Raw genomic sequence first — 22,145 nt, 5'->3', positions numbered from 1 at the left:
AGACTAAATCCCAATTAAATTTTCTGACCACATGTAGTCGAAGTATGCGAAATTTTCCTGGCAAAGAAAAGTTGATTCACCCATTATTATTATTTGCTAATGCACAGGCAGCTTAAAGCTGATACGTGCACGTCAATGTCCTGATGCACTTGTGTCTTGTGATGCACCTGATCTAATATATGCTGTCCGATTATTGAGTTTTCCGTACATATTAAACTACTCTTTGGTTTTCCGTGATCATGATGCATGCAACTGCGTCGAAATATCGGGACATCAATAAAATTCAGAAAGGTAATCACGGTTTATATCCCTTTTTGATACAGTTAAACCAGGCAGGCAATTATGGTCGCGCGATAAATGATAAAACATCTGGCCGTCCCTATCGCACTATTAGTAAGTGCTGATATTTTATCGTCTATCGCGCGACCATGCTACCCGTGCAGAATGAGTAGTTAGGTCAAAAAGTGTGTCCACATGAGAGGGCATTGTTTGGGCTGGTATCCCTCTCGCACTTACTGACAATGTCAACATTTTAGCTAGGAACATACTACGCGGACGTCCGTCGTCGATCGACCGCGGACGGGGATCTGGACAATGAATATATACACTTAAAGCTAGGAACATACTACGCGGACGTCCGTCGTAAATCGACCGCGACCGCGACCGATCAGTGTGCACGGAACAAAACATCCAGCGAGCCAGATTTCGATCGGACGTCCATGCGCTCAAGGCCACGTCCACGTCCGTCGACCGATAGTTTGCACGGTTACGTGTATATTCATTGTCCAGATCCCCGTCCGCGGTCGATTTACGACGGACGTCCGCGTAGTATGTTCCTTGCTTAACCGTGCAAACTGTCGGTCGACGGACGTGGACGTGGCCTTGAGCGCATGGACGTCCGATCGAAATCTGGCTCGCTGGATGTTTTGTTCCGTGCACACTGATCGGTCGCGGTCGCGGTCAATTTACGACGGACGTCCGCGTAGTATGTTCCTAGCTGACACCAGCCCAAACAATACCCTCTCATGTGGACCGTTTTCGCTAGTCTGATACGATCACCTTTCTACCTCAGTGATAAGGTTCAATTTAGTATGGCAAAAAATGTGATTCCGCTGTCCCCTGTAAAGTCTTTGAATGAAACTAACCGTGAATCATTTAAAACTCTTAGACCAGAGCGTTTAAAACTGTGACTGAAACAAACTCTTGACAGCTGTCAGCTGTCAAATCAATTTCTATATCCTGACCTGACCACTAATACAAACCAAACAATCCTCTGCAGATTCCTCCCAAAAACACAACAATGGAATATAAGCATTTCATTAAAACCAGTTAAATACCAACTAAGTAAAATGTTTACACGTAGACTCCTAAATACTATAAAAACAATTTGTAGGGCCCATAGGCGCATTCAACTTAGGCTACGTGTAGTTTCACCGGTAACATTACCCTTTCTTACGCAAGTCTCCTGTGAAACAAACCAAAAAGATGAGCAACAAGACATTTGGGATGAAGAGAAATTGGGTCATGAATTTCTCATTCGCCAGGCAACTACCGTCAATGTGAATGCTGCCACCCAACTGCTCACTGTAACTATGGTCGCTATACAGGACACGAGTGAGAGGTTAGATAGTTTTGTTTTATATTTCAAAATACAAGTAAACCTGACTCCAGTCTCTTCTTAATACCATAAGATATGTGTGAATGTTTTTACACAGCTTCTGCAACACATTAGAGCCATTTGGCATGAGGAAATTATAAAACCTAATTCATAAAATACCTTAAAAAAAATCTGTACCTGTTGCATTAGTAAGCTATAATTGAAAAAAAAAAAATGTTACATTCCAGATTAAGGGAAGCACTGTCCAAAGAGATCTGCTTAGTAAAGCAAGCAATAGAGTGGGGAGAAGATGGCACTCCTCCTCAACACTGGGATCAGCTGGTTGCAGTGCGAGGGACTCTTTGTGACTTAAAACATAATCTGAGGGTGCTTATAAGTAAGCATAATTTCATGTTTGGTGTTTTTTCTAGACAGTATATAAATATTGACCAATCTTCAGGACAATAATGCCCAAAAAAAAGGTATAGGCAAACACATTGAACACACATTTTTGACTTTGTATCTTTGTTTGGACTACATACAGGATGTACATATCAGATGGTGGTTGGAGGTTCAATTTTTCGGTTTTACATGGATATCTACGAAGCTATTTAGACCTCCAAACTCTCCTCTTCCCCCTGGCTTATGGAGTAGGGCCGAAATCTTTTAAAATGTTTATCTCCTAACTAGAAGTCGAAGTCTAGCCAAAGTAATAGTTATTTGTTATACTAGGGAGCAAAGTTGTATTTTAACACCGAGTGTGAAATTGAAAAACGAGCAAGTAAAAGGATTCTATAGTTGAACCACGAGCGAAGCGAGTAAAAAGACCTTTGCACCCGAGTGTAACACAAAACTTTTCCCCTCACTACAGTGAGGAAACTACAACGCAAAAAATGCGTTTATCACTGCTTCCAGTAGTTTCACAGGTGGTAAATCATCTTTATTACTAGATTCACCTACTTTTATCAATTTTAAAGCAGTTAATTTGACTTTATTCAAGGTCAAATTACTTTACCCACTAGTGGATAAAATGCGTTTTTACCCGCTGGTATTAAAGGACAAAACACGTGTTTCCGAGCTAGTGAGGGGAAAAAAAATTGTGTTCCAAGCACTTCTCTCTGTGCCTCCTTATTGTTAGACTCATAACTTAATATATGTATTATTCCTTTTTAATAGTAGTTAATACACACAAATATTATAAGTTTTATACTTAGTAAATAATTTTACTCTTTAGGTTATATGGACTATGCAGAAAAACTAGCAACAGTTGCTGCAGAAATATCTTACTTATCTGGTAACATTGCAGCATCAGATGCCATTTGTGAGAGAATAGATCATGCATGCAGGTAAGTGTTTATCCATCCAACATCAGGTCCAACAAAATCACGTATTGTATAAAAACCTTTATTAAAGCATAATATACTTTTATACTAACATTATCAATAAAGTTCAACTATATTTTCTTATTTAATATCAAGTTAATCAAAATAACAAATTATTTCTTTGCAAAACTAAGTGAAATTGCCTTTTATTATATCTTAATGAAAATCAACATGAGCCACTTCTCTGGCTCTCAACATTGTAATAAGATTTAAAAATATAACAATTATAAACTTATAGTTAGTGAATAAAGTGTGTGTGTATTGTATTAAGTATGCATATGTACAAGGTGGCAGTAGTATTGTTTGTGTGCAGGAGCTGCAGCGCTGAAGCAGCAGACGCAGGAACTGCAGCAGGAGTCGCTGGAGGTGCAGCAGCAGGCCATCGCCGCCGCCCCGCAGCTACAACAGAAACTGGTTGAACAACCCACACAAGCTGTTAAAAAGTGATACTTAAACACTTTCCCCTTATTCATATCATAAATGTTCACTAAAGCTATCAAGCCGATAAAGTTCGTTTGTCCCTGTCCGACGTATTGACGTGATAAAAAGGGACAAACGAACTTTATTGGCTTGATAACTTTAGTGAACGTTTATGAATCAGGGGGTTTATGTTTTCAATCTTGATAAACACAAATTACAGAAGTTATCATTACTTTTAGCTACATACGAGGGGCGTTCAATAAGTAATGATAATGAGTATTAAAACATAAGAATGTAAGTATCCTTATATTTTTATAATTAAAAGTAACTCTTTTGTGATTTATTTACATATTTAATTTTTTCAATTATAATTTTTTTGCCCCCTTTAAAAATTAAAATCTTAACGATAGTCTAAATACCATGTCAGTAAGCACTTCACTTCATTATACTTCAGAGTAGCGATTATTTTACAATTTTATTTAAAGGTTGGGTATAAAATATTAATGATCCTTATATTACCTTCAATATTAGGTATGTCACTTGTAGCTTTAAATACAGTAACTTGAGCAGCACCCTCGGCAATTTGAGGGTTCGGCCCTGTCGACTGTCAATTTGAAGGCCAAAAACATTATTATTTGTTTGTTTAAAATGTTCTTATTGTAACTAATCATTTTTTAAATATTAAAATGATTGTATGTTCTTCTTTAATACTAACGTAATTTTGTTTCCAATCTATATTCTCAATTTTCGTGATAATCTGTAAAAATCGTGAACATGACCCAAAACAGCACCTAGAGTTTTTTTGGATACCATACCGTTTTAAAAATGTATCTATACGAACTTTTTTATTGATGTTACTTAACAAAGGATAAACCCAGCTTTAATTTAAAGTATGATTATTTTTGATATTCATGTCAGAAATGAACTCACGACATGTCAAATATTCATGAAAACATGCTCTTATTTTACTGAAAATTTTCATCCCCCACCTTGTGTCAATTATTTACATATCAAAGAAAAACAAATGAAAGTAGTAAAAATTTGAATTATGCAATTTCATTTTAATGAGTACTGCTACATGGACAAGTTAAGAAAAATTAAATCAAGATACAGGAACATATCCATTCTCATTACTTTTTGAACGTCCCTCGTATAGGTATGTCAATCAGTTTACTGGCAGATTAGTTTTAAAAAAGAATACTTAGAAAATATTTGTTAAAAAACTAATGCTTCACCATGTAAATAAATTAAAATAATTGAACATGTTAACAAATTAAAGCTTTTAATTTGCCCGGTACCCTGTGAATTAACGCCCTGCCCATAGTGCCCATTGCATTTCTATCCGAAAACAAAAATGAGTGGCCAGTAATGAGGAGGCACACTCAAAGGTTATAACAGATGGCTCCACCTTATTAGTCCATTGCACAGATAAAAAATTTCATACGTGAGAGCGAGAAGATTTTTTTTTTCTCTCTCTCTCACATATGAATGACAGTGAATTGCACAGGCGCCGCCTGGCGGGATAAACAGTGTGCCTCCTCATTAGTGTGCTAATGTCTGTTTTATGTGTCAGGTACTAGCCTAAGACCGGTACGATATTTTTGAAAATAATTCTATAACAGTAGTTTTATTTCATATACAGCGCTTAATCGCAATTTAAAAAACCTATATTTTCGAATCCACCAATAGTTTGGAATGGAAGATATTAAAAAAAACTACGCCCAGAAAATAAGCGTTTTCTTTCAGCAAAATACCTAACAGTAATTTAATGGTGGAAACCTGTAGAAAAAAATCCGTTTTAAGGTTTACAACCCGAAGCCACCTATACATATGACGGGAAATAAGACTATTTTTATTGATATAGATTTTTTTAATTTTGTCTAACGTGCTCTAGAGCTGATATAATAACAGATATTTTTAAGCGGAAATTAATAGCACATAATTTTTCAGATATTTAACATATAAAAACCACCAACATATTTATATGGAAATAAAAAAATCTAAATATTTGACCGGGCAAATTCGAAACAGATAATAGTACGAGGTTGACTTTTATTGTCCCTATTTAACAATATTAACAGCATGATAATCCACCCAATAAGTTTGACCTTTATTTAATACTTTAATTTAATAATATATTTACTTTTTTTGCGTGGTTTGGTTTGGACCTTAGTGTCTTACATTTAGGAATGGCAAACCACCACGCCAGTGGAGCTGGGCCGAGAGTAGGTGATGAGCCGTGTCGCATGCTTTTTATTCTGTTCTTCTATTACACATTAACGTAAATGAGGAGGCACACTGACATTTTACCCCGCCAGGCGGCGCCTATGCAAGAGTCTAGGCATGTCACTGTCATTCATGTGTGAGAGAGAGAAAAAACATAATTTATCAGCTTCTCGCTCTCACTTCTCACGGACTAATAGGGTGGCGCCATCTGTCATATCCTTTGAGTGTTCCTCCTCATTACATGCCTGTTTCTACATAAGTAATATTTTAGGTAGATTAAAAACAGACGTTTCCCACCGATAATAAAGTCCAAAGTAATTGAAAAAATTACATATTTATTTTAGGCATGCGATTTGACAGTCGTCGAAAAGAGTATATACTTGTCAGTACATACATCTATCTCACGTTTTTCTCTTCTACCATTTGACAGATCTCCGTCATCTTGTGAAATGTATTTTTCAATTCTTCAGAATCGTTGAAGCAACGCTTGTTACAAACACGCGAAAGCTATGCAAAGTCTAATTTCGACCCATATGTCACGGCCAGGTATAGCCCCGGCGATTATCGTTAGACTTACAAGCCACAGGTCACGAGTTCAAATCTCAGTCGTCGCATACGTAGATATTACAGCTTTTTTAATTCATTTTTTACTGTTTTATTTATATTATAAGTTGATGAGCACAAGCTACTGCAATGACATTAAATACAAGGACGCACAATTCATAACAAAAATGTTTTAAAAATCTGGGTCTAAATTGCATTTATAACATTCTTGTTGATGCTAATAACGTTAAATTCTTATCTGCTTAGGAAAAAATCATTCATACCATAACCAACTTAGTGTATCTAGACCAAGGTATCAAAATTGCAAATGGAACTGCGACACACTAAAAACTCTTTATCAAAATACCTTTTGTCATAATATGCTCAAATGACTTATATGTCAAAATGAATTGCGAACGAATATTGAACGAATGGAGCCGCTACCAATATATAATAAGTATGTATGTATTAGATATTTCCAATTTATTCCATAAATAGAAATACCTAAAAAGGCCGCAATTTTACTTCTTCATTACATAAACTTTAAAAATACCCTACTGTATCATCTTTATCTTGGTCACTTGTACTCCGTTTATTACAATAAATGTATGTAGTGTTTGTATGTGTAAATTTCCTGAAATAAATGTCATATCTTGTTGTCACAAAGAAAAATTTACAGGGCTTCCAAGAATCTCGAGCTGGAAAGATACAAATTAAAATATTTTCTATGAAAATAATTAAATTCGACAGCATACAACCCAAAGGGGTAATCGGATTTATTTATTATAGGCATTTGTTTTAAATTAAATACCAGTGGCTCTGATCTGATAGTGGGATATTCTTTAAAATTTATTTTGAAAAGGAGATTTAATGTTGGTAATGTCATTCAAATAATATTAGAAGTGTCTACGCGAGTGTTCAAATTTAATTATAGGATAGCACATATTGAAAGTACTGTAATATGGGTACAAAAGCCTACCTATTGAAATATAAAATACATAGCAAAAAGTATAGAAAGGACCTACGACTTTTCGACTTTTTATTTACACTACATAAGGTGGATGTACCACTGCTCGACAGGTTAAGGGAAAATATTTATGTGTTTCGTGATATTACGATAATTTACCCATCTATACAAAACATATCCATCTTTTTTGGGAGATGTGACCTTTAACTTTGTTAAATGCAATTAGTTTCATACAGTGATAATATAAAAAAATCTTAAAATTAAATAAAACGTAAGTCAATACGCTTGTCCGAATAACTGACAGGTGCTTTTGCTGGCAGTCCTAATAGATGACATCTAAGTATGATTCAGGAAAAACAGTAAAAAACAAGTGTTTTGGGTTAAAATTTACTACAAAATTAAATAATTTAATAAAAAAAAACGTATTCTGTTGATAACATTTACTTTTTACGTGTTACATATATGTAATAAAATAGAATAAGTCGGCTCCGCATTTTGAGCAAAATAAATTATGTAATGAACTAAAATAGGGATTCCCCCAAAATAAAAATTGTATTCCACAGGTTCTGCAATACTTTGCCGGCTCCACTTCTTCGTCGTTTAAATCCACCTCTGTATCTGGAAGCATCACGAAGAACAGATCCAGGAAAATGTTTTGTGAAAAATGACATGTCAAGCACTACCCAAAGAAATTATACAGATTTCACTACATTTAACGAGAAAACATATCAATAAAACCGTAAAAGATATACAAAAAACTGTCTATGTGCATGTAATTTGTTTTTTTCAGTAAAGTTAATGTGACTTACAGAAAAATATGCTGATAATATGAAACTGTAAACGATTCGTTTTGGCTACTTTAATCGTGATATCATGAAAAAACGGCTCGACAAACATTGGGACTTGGAAAATAACGTAACAGTCCCAATAAATGCCAGCCGTGTCGAGTTTTAGACTTGCGACGGTTTTCAGTCCTAATAAATGACACGCTTGTTTATCACAGTAACAATGAACGAAATCGACATTTAATTACTTAAATATCTTCCCGCACATTCTAGCACCAACACAATTATAGAATATGTTCACAACTTACCGTGAAAGTATTTTAAATAAGTCAGCAAATACGAGCAAAGCTTAACCAAATCGCTAACAAAATTGAGAGATTGATTGCTCATGACAATGTCATCACATATATTATTCATTAATTGAAAAAAGTTTCTATATTTTATAATATGGCGTATGAAATGTGAAGGCTACAAACATTTCTCATCTAATAAATCTAATTGCGATGAATGTAACGGTAATCTTATCTTATTAATCGCTATTTAAACCATGGGTGACGAGTACTAGTACCGCGTCGAGCACTAGTACATCCACCTTACCGACCATACAACTGACTCTAATTAATCTTGGTTTTAAAAAGTGTAAAATGTAGACCTAAGTGCGTTTTCACATTATCCGATCCGATATCGGATGTCGGACCGATACATTACAGGCGGAATCTTGGATTCTTCTATTGATATCCTTCCGACATCCGTTATCGGATCGGATAATGTGAATACGGTCTAATAGCGACTCAATAGTTTTTGTTCCTTGACGGTCATTAATTTGAACTAATAAAATTATTTATTTAAATCTATACAATTACAACGAGTATTATAATGCATTATAATACATTCATTTTGTAATGTAATCCAAAGAAATAACTTATAGAAATATATTCTACCCTTTTTGCTTGTTTTCTGATTACTATTTAGCCAATTTTTCATTGAGTCATACCATGGATTTTCAATAGGGACTGAGCTCACACTTTTTTTGCCATACTAAATTGAACTTTATCACCGGTGCAGAAAGGCGTTCTTATCAGACTAGTAAAAGTGTGTCCACATGAGAGGGTCAAAGTTGGGGCTGGTGTCCCTCTCGCACGTGTGACCAGTGTTAAAGAGATTACTATAGTAGTAGTATTTTTACCTGTATGATAACTAAGTTTATAAACTTCTTAAATGATTTTTGTATTATATCGAGGCAAGGATATTAATACCTTGTAACGAATTGGTAAGTCATTATTATGAAGCCATAAAACCAAAAATTTGCGCAATTAAAAAAAAAACCTTTAATTCGGTATTAGTAGATTTGGTAGTAACTTTGAATATTGACTGGTATCCCCAAATAATGACAGTGATGACGTCATTCAAATAATTTTGACAGTGGCAATAAGTGCGAGAGGGACACCAGCCCCAACTTTACCCTCTCATGTGGACACACTTTTTGGCCTAACAACTCAATCTAGCTTAATAATATATAAATCTATGAGTCATACCGGACAACTGTCACTGTACATTTGTAATCCTTATTACAAGGGCATAACGTCTAGCGATGGTTAGCTAAGACAGAGTATTGCGGTTAGTAGGAACGATGTTGAACCTTAGGTTACCTTCAATCAATACTAATACTGAAAGAAAATTTTTAAACTTATTGCATTACATGTGTCTAACAAAATTTCAATGAAATGGGTTGTAAATCTAATACTAAAAAAAAACAATATTTAAAAGAGGTTTGATAAGGGTATAAAAGATTACAAAAATAATAACAAGAAATAAAAGATTTCCACTGCCGAGGATCGAACCCACAACGTCAGGTCAGGAGCGCGCCCATCGTCTTACGCTACTATAACTGAGCTATTTAAGCGATAGTAAAGGTGGTGAAATATATTATTTTACCGCGATGTAATGAAAATACGAATGAATAACTAACTTTTGAAATAATGCAGAAAATGACATCGTCAATAGTAGAGTTTGTAGGTAAATGAAAAATATGAAAATACTTCTTTCAGTACAGGTTTTAGCGCTTCTTGGCGTGCATTTAAAGGTGGATTATTTTTTATTCTTCTTTATTTTGATCTTAACGAAAAGTCTGTTCCAATTTTTTTGCTGATATAATTTTTGCCCTGAATGTTATTCCGAGCTAGTAAAATACTGAACTTCCGTTTTGTTTTTAGGGTGGTTTCAGCAGAAATAGTGTTTCAACACATAATGTAGATACAAAACAACCATAACTTCACTTGTCCTATTATTGCTTGTGTCATAACTAATTTAATTACTCCGCTTCTTGTTACTACGAAGTATCATTCACAAAAATAGGTGGTTTCTTAATGTGTTATTAAGGTCATAAATTAAAGTAGTCGAATTTAAAACAAAAGTCCTGATACTATTTTCGCCTGATTTTTAGTGAATTAAAATAAACTTTTTTTAAATCTATTATACGTTTCTTGTCACAAATTTTGGTGGCTTAACTAAAAAAACTATACCAAATTACCAAACTTAATTTTTGGTGACATAAAAAGTACTGTTATAGAATTAAGTTATTTTCCCAGTAGTAGCAAGACCGGATAGCTCTTGGGGTATACTTAATAACTTTTTCTACTCCCGAACTGTTATACGTCATTTACACGGTCGTGCATAGATCTTTAAAACCCTACATAAAGGTCTATTCCCCAAAGCCAGCGTCCGCCGGCTTTCCGCGCATGCGCGCAGTATCGAAAAAACTGAAAACGCATTGTTTGGCTCTGTAACCATGGCAACGCCTTATAACGACACTGCGCGAGTGCGCAGAAAGGCTTTGAGCAGCTGAGCTGACAGTGCAAACCTTTGCGTCAAAATACAGGAAGCAGTGTGAATTTCACGAAAGTTATTCAAGAAAACTATTAAAAACTAAGTGCATGGTCGTAGAAAAAGTATTGTATGCAACGGTGTTTAACACTTTCGCTACCAAGAACCCGACTGTCGGGCATACCGCTCGTAGAAGCGTAGCCGATTACATGGGTTTCCCCGTATGTAGCGAAAATGTCGTAGCGCCGCGTAGAGCCCGGTTTCGAAAGTGTTAACTGAGTCAAAAAAATACTCGTGTCGTCTCAATAACAATTTTCGGCTTCGCCTCAAATTGTTACCCACGCCACTCGTCTTTTTTGACCTCCTTTAAACGCCTGTTGCATAAAATACTATAATAAGTCTAACCTGTCTAGACATCTTTATAAGAGTCAACAAATTACTTCAATTCTGGGATCGTTACCAGTATTCTGACTACCGGTTTTATTTAACACTTTCGTAACCAAGAACCCGCCTGGTGACTCGTAAACTTTGCTCAGATGCCGAAGAACCCGCTGAGTGGGTACTGATATTAGCGGTTTAGCCAATAGCCGGGCCGGGACCACACAATGAAGCACGTCGTCGCTAGGCAATATCCTCGCGCGCCAGTTGTGCTACGTAGACGCGCCTTGTCCGAAGAAGTTCGCGCATTTAGCTCAGCCGATCAACCTGCCTCGGCCGAGGCAAGTTTACAGTGGACGTTTGCCGCCGCGAGCACGGCGCCAAAAGAAAAGCACCATCAAGAACGCTTATAAGTGCTATAACGTACATTGTCAATGTAACCTAAACATTTTCAGTACAATTTATATTTGTTAGTTTATGCCAGAGACATTGGCGTGCAATGGTATTAAAAGGTTTTACAAATTGAGTAATAAAGTAGGTACCTTGTTTAGAAGGCGGCATCCTTGTTGAGGTGCGTCTCGATGTCGACGCGGCAGATGGGGCAGTGCTTGTTGGTGCTGAGCCACTGGTCCACGCACTCCATATGGAACAGGTGCATGCAGGGGAGTCGCCTGCGAGATTACCAATATTTGTTAGCCGGGTCTACACAGGGTGGGGCAACGTGCCGCGCGGCAAATGTTCAATGTAGACGTGCCTCTAGTCATAGGGCTTACGGAAAAAAACTGCATTTTATGCAGAAAGCAAACCACTTTGCACAGTGATACTAGGGACCAATACAAATGATTTCATCCGAGGAAACACGATTTTCATCCACTAGAATTCAAGATGGCGGACATTTTCCAAAATGGCGGCCGCATATTTTAAAAAATTTATAGAATCATAACGGTTGCACCGATTTTGATGGTTGAGGTGTCTATCAGTTCGTATTAAAGAGTTTATTAATATAAAAAATTAAAGTCATAAAACAATTTAAGATAGCGGCCTAATAATAAGAAAAATATGAAATTTTCAAACTTTTTTTTTCATTCTCGTGAAATTTACCGATAAATTTTCTATGACATGGCTACATTTTTATGTCTTTTAATTAAACCTGATAATATTACCTACATAAAATAATAAAAATCATGAACATCTGTTGAGTAGTTTTTGAACTATACCCATTTCAAATGGAGCGCGTGGATTTGAAAGACGTTTTTGCACGTGATGTAAAAAAAATTGGAATTATAACGGCTGCACCGATTTTAATGGTTGGGGTGGCTATCAGTTTGTATTAAAACGTTTATTAATATAAAAATTAAAATCATTTAAAACATTAAAGATGGCGGCCGAATAATAAGAAAAATATGAAATTTTCAATTTTTTTTGTATTCTCACGAAATTTACGAATAGTTTTTCTACGATATGGTCACATTTTTATTTATTGAAATAAAATCTGATAATATCATCTGCAAAATAAAACAAAAAACATTAAAATCCGTTCAGTAGTTTTTGAACTATACGCATTGCAAATGAAGCGCGCGGGTTTAAAAGACGTCTTTGCACTTGATGTGATGCATCGTATCGTTTGGTACCGCTATACACGCAAGACTGATTATTTATTTTGGTCACAACTTACTATATTACTGTTCAGAATCAATGGTTTTAGTATTTATATACATTATTAGTTTTTTATTCCGAGTTTAGGTATATTTAGATAACCCCCGTAAACTTTGATGATCATAATTTTTATTTTAACACCTACCTAAAAGAACTACATACATACATACAATCACGCCTGTGTCCCATGAAGGGGTAGGCAAAGCACATGAAACTACTCAGGTTTCAGTGCCACTCTTGGCAAATAAGGGGTTGAAAGAAAACGAAACTGTGACATTGCAGTGACAGGTTGCCAGCCTCTCGCCTGCACCACAATTTAACCCATATCCCACAGTCGCCTTCTACGACACCCACGGGAAGAAAGGGGTGGTGAAATTCTTAACCCGTCACCGCACGGGCAAAACCTAAAAGAACTTAAATGCAAATAACATAACATTTGTATTAATAGCAATTTCCTTTCCGAGAACTCCAGAGATAATTCTCGACAACTTCTGTAGGGGGCTACAGAAATATCTATGTATAAAATAACTTATTTTCTTTTCTCGTCTACTTAGCCTACGTTTGGAGATGGTCTGCTTGTTATACGACAAGGAGCCTATGTTATTGTAGTGCTGACGATGTTGGTGGGATGCTGGTTATTAATTTTGGTTGGAAACAGTTCCTTGCGCACCAAGTTCACCGATAAAGGATCATATATAGGCCGCAGGTGAACTTTTCAAGCTTGGCCATTATTCCTCCAGGAATACACTGACAACCAACAAGGCTTTTTCCAGAAACTGTAGCCTGTTGATGTTATTAGTGTGGTGAATTGTTTGTCTAAACAATTTACTTTCTCAGAGTACATTTGCTCTGCTATTTCAGGGTAAACCATATTAGGAACGTAACCGGAAGAAGCCGATAGCCTCATTGTATCTCAGGGACTCACGCGTATCATCAGATCTTCCGATACAGATGTCTTGGTATTTAAATAAAAACTACTGAACTCTGAAGTACGGGTGAAGGATAGATGTAAAGTCAGTGGCCAGATTCGGGTTTGGACCTAGCTTAGAGCCTCGAAAGGTCTTTTCCTCATGAAATGGCCTGGAGTGAGTTCAGGGTGGCAAAGTTCACGCTTGCTCACTAAAATATGTGTTAAGAACGGTCCCAATTTGGCATTTAAGCATGGGATCTATGGAGCTCATTATATTGGGAAATTTTAGTCTTGTCTAGTATATTTTCTTAATATTTCAAAGGAGAATAACCTGCCAGAGTATAAGTTATAAAATAGCCAACACTTTGGACACTGGAAGACCGACTGCTCTTCGTGGTTTTTACCCCTTTACGTATGACACCACTTCTTTTTTCAATACAAAAAGAAAAAATCATATTCTAAAACATTGTTTGCACGCCCTGAAGTTATACCAGCTTTGATAGAAACATCGCAGTAACTACAAAGTCTTCCTGGAGGAATAATCGCCATGATTGAAAATTTCACCTGAACTTGGTGAGCAAGAAACTGTTTACCACCAAAAATAAATTAGTAACCAACATCGGCACTTGCGCTCCGTGTCGTATAACAACAACAACGCCCCATATTCTGGATATTACTTATATATGCCTATGCCATCATCCTGGGGTTGGAAGACGTACATTCGTACAATGATAGTTGAGTACTGCAGTGGTCTGAAAACAGGGAGATATGGTATGAATGGGTATACTTGGTCAATTGCGGGTGTGAAAAAGGCTGCGAAACAATACGCTGTACGTGTTGTGGGTCTACCCTGCGCAATGCAAATAATGCAATGTAACATTTGCAAAGGCAGCTGCCGAAAAAAAGTATATTGCAAAAATGATATTATAAATTATTATTTATTCATTATTTCCTTGTATTTTGATATTATTTTGTATGACTTTTATCTTTCAGTATAACCTAGACGAGAAGCAAAAAATAAGTTTTGTATTAATATATGTTTCCGTAGCCCGCTACAGAAGTTGTCGGAGATTATCTCTAGCCTTGAAAAGGAGAAGTGATACAAATGTTATGTGTACCTATTGAAGTTCTTTTATGTATTAAAATAAGAATTATGACCATCAAAGTTTACGGGGGTTATCTAAATTTTTTTTTTTTTTATTATAAATGGGCTTACTCTTGACCACAGACAAATATACCTAAACTCGGAATAAAAACTAATAATGTATATAAATACTAAAACCATTGATTCTGAACAGTAATATAGTAAGTTGTGACCAAAATAAATAATCAGTCTTGCGTGTATAGCGGTACCAAACGATACGATGCATCACATCAAGTGCAAAGACGTCTTTCAAACCCGCGCGCTTCATTTGCAATGCGTATAGTTCAAAAACTACTGAACGGATTTTGATATTTTTTGTTTTATTTTGCAGGTGATATTATCAGATTTTATTTCAATAAATAAAAATGTGACCATATCGTAGAAAAACTATTTGTAAATTTCGTGAGTATACAAAAAAAAATTTGAAAAGTTCATATTTTTCTTATTATTCGGCCGCCATCTTTAATTTTTTAAATGATTTTAATTTTTATACTAATAAAAGTTTTAATACAAACTGATAGCCACCCCAACCATTAAAATCGGTGCAGCCGTTATGATTCCAAAATTTTTTACATCACGTGCAAAAACGTCTTTTAAATCCGCGCGCTCCATTTGAAATGGGTACAGTTCAAAAACTTCTCAACGGATTTTCATGATGTTTACTTTATTATGTAGATAATATTATCAGGTTTAATTTAAATACATAAAAATGTGGCCATGTCATAGAAAATTTATTGGTAAATTTCACGAGAATGAAAAAAAAAGTTTGAAAATTTCATATTTTTCTTATTATTCGGCCGCCATCTTAATTTTTTTATGACTTTAATTTTTTATATTAATAAACTCTTCAATACGAACTGATACACACCTCAACCATCAAAATCGGTGCAACCGTTATGATTCTATAAATTTTTAAAAATATGCGGCCGCCATTTTGGAAAATGTCCGCCATCTTGAATTCTAGTGGATGAAAATCGTGTTTCCTCGAATGAAATCATTTGTATTGGTCCCTAGTATCACTGTGCAAAGTGGCTTGCTTTCTGCATAAAGTGCAGCTTTTGACCATAATTTCGCCGTAAGCCCTATGACTACTCGGCCGAACAAAACGTGTGCGCTGCCACGGCCGTACTACGTCTACACTGGGCATTTGCTGCGTGAGAACATGCCTCGCGACGTGCCTCTCTCTGTGTGGACCCGGCTGTTTAAAAATTAAATTGATGCGGCATATTTTGTTTTTACAAAATGTTCTTAACTTTAAGAAAACCAGTCAGTATTCACTCGTCTTTGGAAAATGGGACAGTTAAATGAGATATTATATAAATAAGATAATATAAGAATAGAGGAAACCTTTAGGGATGCCTTACGCTACCGAAGACTTAATAAAACTATCGTGTCTCAACACTGACATATTAAACATGTAAAACCGGGTAACTCACGTAAAATTGTCGAAGATCGCTTGACATGTTTCGCTCCGTAACGAGCAGCATTTTCATTGAGCACGAGCGATGCCGACCCCCGCGCCGAGTCAACGGTTGCAGCGAGCTGCGGTCTGCAGTCTGCGTCGGGATACCATCGTGATCGCGCGTGCTCAATGAAAATGCTCCTCGTTACGGAGCGAAACATGTCGAGCGATCATCGACAATTTTACGTGAGTTGCCCGGTTTTACGGTGTATGAAAATACGCGCGTCACCTGCAGTGCGAGTCGACCTCGAAGATGGAGAGGCAGATGGTGCACTTCTCGTCGGGCATGCCGGGGTGGCTGCGGTAGGCGTGGCGGTACGTGTTGCGCTCGATCACCGCCAGCGACGCGCCCCGCGCCGCGCGCCGCGCCACCGCCGCCTCGCGCGACCACGCCTCCGGGAGCGACCCGTAGCCCTGCGCATGCGCACGACCACCACCACGTCGGTTACAGACATTATCCGATCCCGTATCGGATCTAGAGCCTTTTTTTAACGTATGGCGCAGCGTAAGCAGAGCTCCAAACCTGCAAGTTGAGCGTGCGTTCCGCTCCTTGAGTCCTCGGTTAGTGTAAAATCGCCGTCAATAGAAATTGTCAACAATGTAAACAAACCAATCAAACCATTCTATAAAATATCAATATTCTAGCACAATTTTATTATTTTAAAGGTTGAGGATCATAATGTGATATGAATTGATTAAATTAATAAACATGTTTACCTCTATAATTAAATAAATTGTACCAACAAAATTGAAAACATTTGAGAATACCTCTCAAGTCTCAAGTAATTGTGTACCTAACAACAACTTATAACTAACTGATTTACGTTAAGACTCCTTATTCCTTAGAGCGCTCATCAATTTCACGAAACGGCCATCGATAGATGGCGTTGGCGCTCGGTACGTGAGCACCGGCAACTCAACGCGCGTTTCAACGCAGACACGAATAATCTTGATAGTTTTGAATTAAATTGCTAATAACATAATTTTCAATTTTATATGGGGACTCTTTATTTAATTTCATATTCATGGTATGGTAGTAGTAAATAAGGTATATGAATGTAGTAAAAGTATAGTATTAGTCTACATATACATATATAAATTCAGGTTTCCTAATTTATTGATTCAACAACCAACACCGCTGAGCCAAAACTACGAAAGCTAGAAAGTCGAAATTTGTATAGATTGCATTAACACAATTTCGAAGAGATAAGAATCGATTATGAAAATTTACACCCCTAGTAGAGGGAAAAAGGGAGTGAAAGTTTGTAGCGGGATCAATTTGTTTTTTTTTTATTAGGAAAATTTTAGTTAGGAACTTGAAATTAGAGAATAGTTTAATAGTGGTTTCTGTTTTTTAGGGTTCCGTAGTCAACTAGGAACCCCTATAGTTTCGCCATGTCTGTGTCCGTCCGTCCGTCCGCGGATAATCTCAGTAACCGTAAGCACTAGAAAGCTGAAATTTAGTAACAATATGTATATCAATCACGCCAACAAAGTGCAAAAATAAAAAATGGAAAAAAATGTTTTATTAGGGTACCCCTCCTACATGTAAAGTGGGGGCTGATTTTTTTTTCATTTCAACCCCAACGTGTGATATATTGTTGGATAGGTATTTAAAAATGAATAAGGGTTTACTAAGATCGTTTTTTGATAATATTAATATTTTTATATTAAAGGAAAAAATGGAAAAATTTACGCTTCCGGCGGGACTTGAACCCGCACCATTTTTGCAATCCGTGCAATGCTCTTACCAATTGAACTACGGAAGCCACGCCGGACTTCGCAAATCTTTCCATGCCTATCCTTTTGTAACAACAACAAGATGTAATAGTCTGTCGGTAGATGGCGCTAGACGTCACCCCAAGACGTGTGTACAAAAGGATAGGCATGGAAAGATTTGCGAAGTCCGGCGTGGCTTCCGTAGCTCAATTGGTAAGAGCATTGCACGGATTGCAAAAATGGTGCGGGTTCAAGTCCCGCCGGAAGCGTACATTTTTCCATTTTTTCCTTTAATATAAAAATGTTTAGAATCGTTAGCAGACGTTTCTGCTTAATAAAAATTAATATTAATATTTTCGGAAATGATCACAGTTATAGTGACTTTCATATTTTTATAAGAACAGCATGCACTTACGTCCAGAACAGTGACATTTGGTGCATTGGAACTGCTCATGATGTGTCACTTTTTAACCGTCGCCTCAAATCTGAGAGATTTGAGGCGAGGTTCTCAATTCGTCTGTATGTTTATTTTTTTTTCATTTTTTTGTTTGTTCCTCGATATCTCCGTTGTTACTGGACCGATTAAAAAAAAAATATTGAATGTACATGAATACAGATTGGTCCCATTTTTCTCAGAACCCAGTTCTGATGATGGGATCCTGGAGTAATCGAGGGAACTCCTCGAATCTGAAAGGCATACGTATGGTGATTTTTGTTTTTAAAGGAACAGCATGCATTTAGGTACGGAACAGTGACATTTGGTGCAGTGGAACTGCTGATGATGGCCAGAACGGAACTTCTCAAATCTGAACGGCACGCTTGTGACTTTGGTATTTTTATAAGAACAGCATGCACTTTCGTCCAGAACAGTGACATTTGGTGCATTGGAACTGCTCATGATGTGTCACTTTTTAACCGTCGCCTCAAATCTGAGAGATTTGAGGCGAGGTTCTCAATTCGTCTGTATGTTTATTTTTTTTCATTTTTTTATGTTTGTTCCTCGATATCTCCGTTGTTACTGGACCGATAAAAAAAAATATTGAATGTACATGAATACAGATTGGTCCCATTTTTCTCAGAACCCAGTTCTGATGATGGGATCCTGGAGTAATCGAGGGAACTCCTCGAATCTGAAAGGCATACGTATGGTGATTTTTGTGTTTTTAAAGGAACAGCATGCATTTAGGTACGGAACAGTGACATTTGGTGCAGTGGAACTGCTGATGATGGCCAGAACGGAACTTCTCAAATCTAAACGGCACGCTTATAGTGACTTTGGTATTTTTATAAGAACAGCATGCACTTTCGTCCAGAACAGTGACATTTGGTGCAGTGGAACTGCTGATGATGGTCAGAACCGATCTTCTCAAATCTGAACGGAACACTTATAGTGACTTTGGTATTCTTATAAGAACATCATGCACTTACGTCCAGTCCAGAACAGTGATATTTGGTGCAGTGGAACTGCTGATGATGGTCAGAACACTTAGAACCAAACTCCTCAAATCTGAACGGCACGCTTATAGTGACTTTGGTATTTATATAAGAACAGCATGCACTTACGTCCAGAACAGTGACATTTGGTGCAGTGGAACTGCTGATGATGGTCAGAACCGAACTCCTCAAATCTGAACTTGTAAGAAAAGCATGCATTTAAGTTCAGAACAGTGACATTTATTTAGTTATGTTTGTTAAGCATACTGAGTTTTCAAGTCAAAGTTTGTCAAGCTTCGATTTCTTATATCGGATTCATGAGGAATTGAGAAACTCCTCAAACCTTAGCGTTATACGTATATTGATTTGTGTTGCCATCAAATAATTAAAGCATTAAAAGCAGTTTTAAAAAATACCTACACATTTCTACATAATCCAACATTCGCAAGTAGCTTTCACCAGAACCCGAAAGGCGGCGGTTTTTTTTTTTCTTAAAAAATATTAAACGTTTTTTTATGGGATAGGAGGCAAACGAGCAGATAGTCTGCCTGATGGTAAGCGATCACTGCCGCCCATGGACACCAGAAGCACCAGAAGTGTTGGAGGTGCGTTGCCGGCCTTTAAGATGGATGTACACTCTTTTCTTGAAGGTTTGAAGGTCGCATTGGTCCGGAAATACCGCTGGCGACAATTCATTCCACAGTTTAACTGTGGATGACGTGACCAAATTTGCAAAATATTGCGTCTTAGAAACATTTTAAAGGGTGAAAATCAAAATATGTACATGTTCGTTCTAAAAGTAGCTGATCAAACATCGTCGGTTTGGAAAGTCTGCGGTAAAATTTTTGCTCATTACTATACATATTCGATTTAGAGGGTTTTGAGATTTAGGAAATAAAACAACGCTTCATTAGATTTAATTTAATAGCATTATGTAATTATAATGTCAATGTAAGTGCAAGCAGTCTTATTTACAACAAACTTACAAGCGGAAAGAAATATATGCAGAAAGAAAAAAGAAGCTGTCAATACTGAATCCCCTAGGGTGGCTATGTATGAATAGCACAGAAAAGTATTAAAATAAAATAAAAACCGGCCAAAAGCGTGTCGGGCCACGCTCAGTGTAGGGTTCCGTAGTTTTCCGTATTTTTCTCAAAAACTAACCTATAAAGTTCAAAACAAGTTTCAAAGAAAGTCTTTGTAAAGTTCTACTTTTGTGATTTTTTTCATATTTTTAAACATATGGTTTAAAAGTTATAGGGGGGGGGTCGCACTTTTTTTCCTTTAGGAGCGATTATTTCCGAAAATATGAAAATTATCAAAAATCGAAGTTAGTAAAACCTAATTCATTTTTAAATACCTATCTAACTATATCATACGTTGGGGTTGAAATGAAAAAAAAATATCTGCCCCCTCTTTACATGTAGGGGTACCCTAATAAAACATTTTTTCCATTTATTATTATTAACGACCTTCCACATATTTATAATGAGCCCAAACATGATGGGGTTATGATGAGGAGAATAGCAGTTCTGTTGACCACCTCCTGACTCCATTATGAGAACTTGGACCTCGTCTAGTTCGATGGTGCTCGTCAGCCCAAATCTAATGAGCCCGAACATGATGGGGTTATGATGAGGAGAATAGCAGTTCTGTTGGCCACCTCCTGACTCCATCATGAGACCCTGGACCTCATCTAGTTCGATGGTGCTCGTCAGCCCAAATCTAATGAGCCCAAACATGATGGGGTTATGATGAGGAGAATAGCAGTTCTGTTGACCACCTCCTGACTCCATCATAAGACCTTGGACCTCATCTAGTTCGATGGTGCTCGTCAGCCCAAATGTAATGAGTCCAAACATGATGGGGTTATGATGAGGAGAATAGCTGTTCTGTTGACCACCTCTGACTCCATCATGAGACCTTGGACCTCATCTAGTTCGATGGTGCTCGTCAGCCTTAATCTAATGAGTCCGAACATGATGGGGTTATGATGAGGAGAATAGCAGTTCTGTTGGCCACCTCCTGACCCCGTCATGAGACCTTGGACCTCATCTAGTTCGATGGTGCTCGTCAGCCCAAATCTAATGAGCCCAAACATGATGGGGTTATGATGAGGAGAATAGCAGTTCTGTTGACCACCTCCTGACTCCATCATGAGACCTTGGACCTCATCTAGATCGATGGTGCTCATCAGCCCAAATCTAATGAGCCCAAACATGGTGGAGTTATGATAAGTAGAATAGCAGTTCTGTTGAACATCTCCTGCCTGACTCCATCATCATGAGAACCAGAACCTCATCCTGGTCCCAAAATATAATAATAATTAAAACTCTCAACAAACTTCACGTATAACTTAAAATCCAAAATCATATGAAAAGCATGTCGAATGCTAAAATTGCATAAGGTGTAAAAAGGATCAAGATTTATTTAGTCGCAGTTTACGACACTTCTCGGAACTATCGAGCTGCTTACGAAAGCTAGGTGCGCCGGACGATCAAACGCAGGTCCGTTGTCTTCGAGCGCTCGGCGCAGACTGAGCGGGCTCGCGTTAGCACAGTGTCTTTTATTCGAATTTTAGGTGTTTTAAAAACATATCTATCGACAGAAAAGTATGTCTTATATGTATGATTTTTTTGTTATAGGTCAATAAGAAGTTCTAGTTTAGGATAATATTATTTAAGAGTTACAAAAAATGC

General features: G+C 36.9%; 2 protein-coding genes across 2 annotated transcripts in view; one reads left to right on the top strand and one right to left on the bottom strand.

Moving 5' to 3' along the window:
• The first annotated feature begins 1,224 nt into the window (after positions 1–1,224).
• LOC125225555 lies at positions 1,225–3,777 on the top strand. Its single transcript, XM_048129315.1, has 4 exons — positions 1,225–1,621; positions 1,846–1,994; positions 2,832–2,943; positions 3,293–3,777. Exons 1-4 carry the CDS (start codon positions 1,350–1,352, stop codon positions 3,396–3,398), a joined length of 639 nt encoding a protein of 212 aa, XP_047985272.1. The 5' UTR covers positions 1,225–1,349; the 3' UTR covers positions 3,399–3,777.
• Positions 2,991–22,145, bottom strand: part of LOC125225544 (E3 ubiquitin-protein ligase arkadia-A-like) — a 31,944-nt gene continuing 12,789 nt past the window's right edge. Inside the window, exons 10-12 of the mRNA XM_048129306.1 lie at positions 16,523–16,707; positions 11,664–11,792; positions 2,991–3,378 (exon numbers count right to left, since the gene is read on the bottom strand). Coding sequence (XP_047985263.1) covers positions 11,669–11,792; positions 16,523–16,707 — 309 coding nt within the window. The 3' untranslated portion in view covers positions 2,991–3,378; positions 11,664–11,668. The remainder of the gene's footprint in view (positions 3,379–11,663; positions 11,793–16,522; positions 16,708–22,145) is intronic.

This window comes from Leguminivora glycinivorella, chromosome 1 (genome assembly GCF_023078275.1).
Source record: "Leguminivora glycinivorella isolate SPB_JAAS2020 chromosome 1, LegGlyc_1.1, whole genome shotgun sequence".
In the NCBI taxonomy this organism is placed as follows: Eukaryota; Metazoa; Arthropoda; class Insecta; order Lepidoptera; family Tortricidae; genus Leguminivora; species Leguminivora glycinivorella.
This window is presented reverse-complemented; position numbering and strand designations above follow the sequence as displayed.

Excerpts from the sequence above, each read along its gene's own strand:
- LOC125225555 (XM_048129315.1), top strand. The coding sequence starts at position 1,350 with ATGTTTACACGTAGACTCCTAAATACTATAAAAACAATTTGTAGGGCC. Across the intron at positions 1,622-1,845 it reads ATACAGGACACGAGTGAGAG|ATTAAGGGAAGCACTGTCCA; the intron begins GTTAGATAGTTT and ends GTTACATTCCAG. Across the intron at positions 1,995-2,831 it reads TAATCTGAGGGTGCTTATAA|GTTATATGGACTATGCAGAA; the intron begins GTAAGCATAATT and ends TTTACTCTTTAG.